The 589-nt window shown below is 36.3% G+C and overlaps 1 protein-coding gene across 1 annotated transcript in view; it reads right to left on the bottom strand.

Moving 5' to 3' along the window:
* The window catches only part of LOC113341220 (4-hydroxy-tetrahydrodipicolinate reductase 2, chloroplastic-like), a 919-nt gene extending 336 nt beyond the window's left edge, over positions 1 to 583 (bottom strand). Inside the window, exons 1-3 of the mRNA XM_026586186.1 lie at positions 545 to 583; positions 266 to 375; positions 78 to 165 (exon numbers count right to left, since the gene is read on the bottom strand). Coding sequence (XP_026441971.1) covers positions 78 to 165; positions 266 to 339 — 162 coding nt within the window. The 5' untranslated portion in view covers positions 340 to 375; positions 545 to 583. The remainder of the gene's footprint in view (positions 1 to 77; positions 166 to 265; positions 376 to 544) is intronic.
* Positions 584 to 589: the final 6 nt, after the last annotated feature.

Here is a 589-nt window from a genome sequence, read left to right as displayed (position 1 = left end):
AAAGTGCAAGGGTCAAAATTCTATATCACAAGAAAGTTGACACAACTGTGTAGGAAGAGATCTATTTCTTATCATACCTTCTTAGCCAGGAAAAGGGCAGCATCTATAGTACCCTCGGCATATATGGATCTTCCACAAACGTTGTGTTGGAACTCAAATGAAACCCTATACACATGCCATAAGTAGTTTAAAGCTTGTTAGATGTTTATATCCACTTAAGAGCTTCAGCATAAAAATACAGTATGTATGTGGACGAGACAATTACGTTTGGTCAGGCGATGTTAGATGATACATATGGAAAGCGTGACCTAATAAGTGCTCCTCTGGTACACCCACCATCTCCACTTGTTGTTTGGGGTCCCGTATTTGTTGTATCTGTTAGAGAAAGTATTAACTTATCAAAATAAGATTATTGAAAGCATTAACTGCAAAAACTTTGTTTAAGAATTTTTTATCACTAAGAAAAGTAAGCAACGCAAGCAGAACCACGGACAAGTACTCAATATAGGTATTAACTTTGATACAAGAAAATACATTAGGCTACCTGATCCACTTCATAAGATATCCCTAGCTTTTGGAAACACTTGAT

This window comes from Papaver somniferum, unplaced genomic scaffold, assembly GCF_003573695.1.
Source record: "Papaver somniferum cultivar HN1 unplaced genomic scaffold, ASM357369v1 unplaced-scaffold_25884, whole genome shotgun sequence".
Classification (NCBI taxonomy): Eukaryota; Viridiplantae; Streptophyta; class Magnoliopsida; order Ranunculales; family Papaveraceae; genus Papaver; species Papaver somniferum.
Note: the sequence above shows the minus strand (reverse complement) of the source record. Positions and strands in the feature narration are given on the sequence as shown.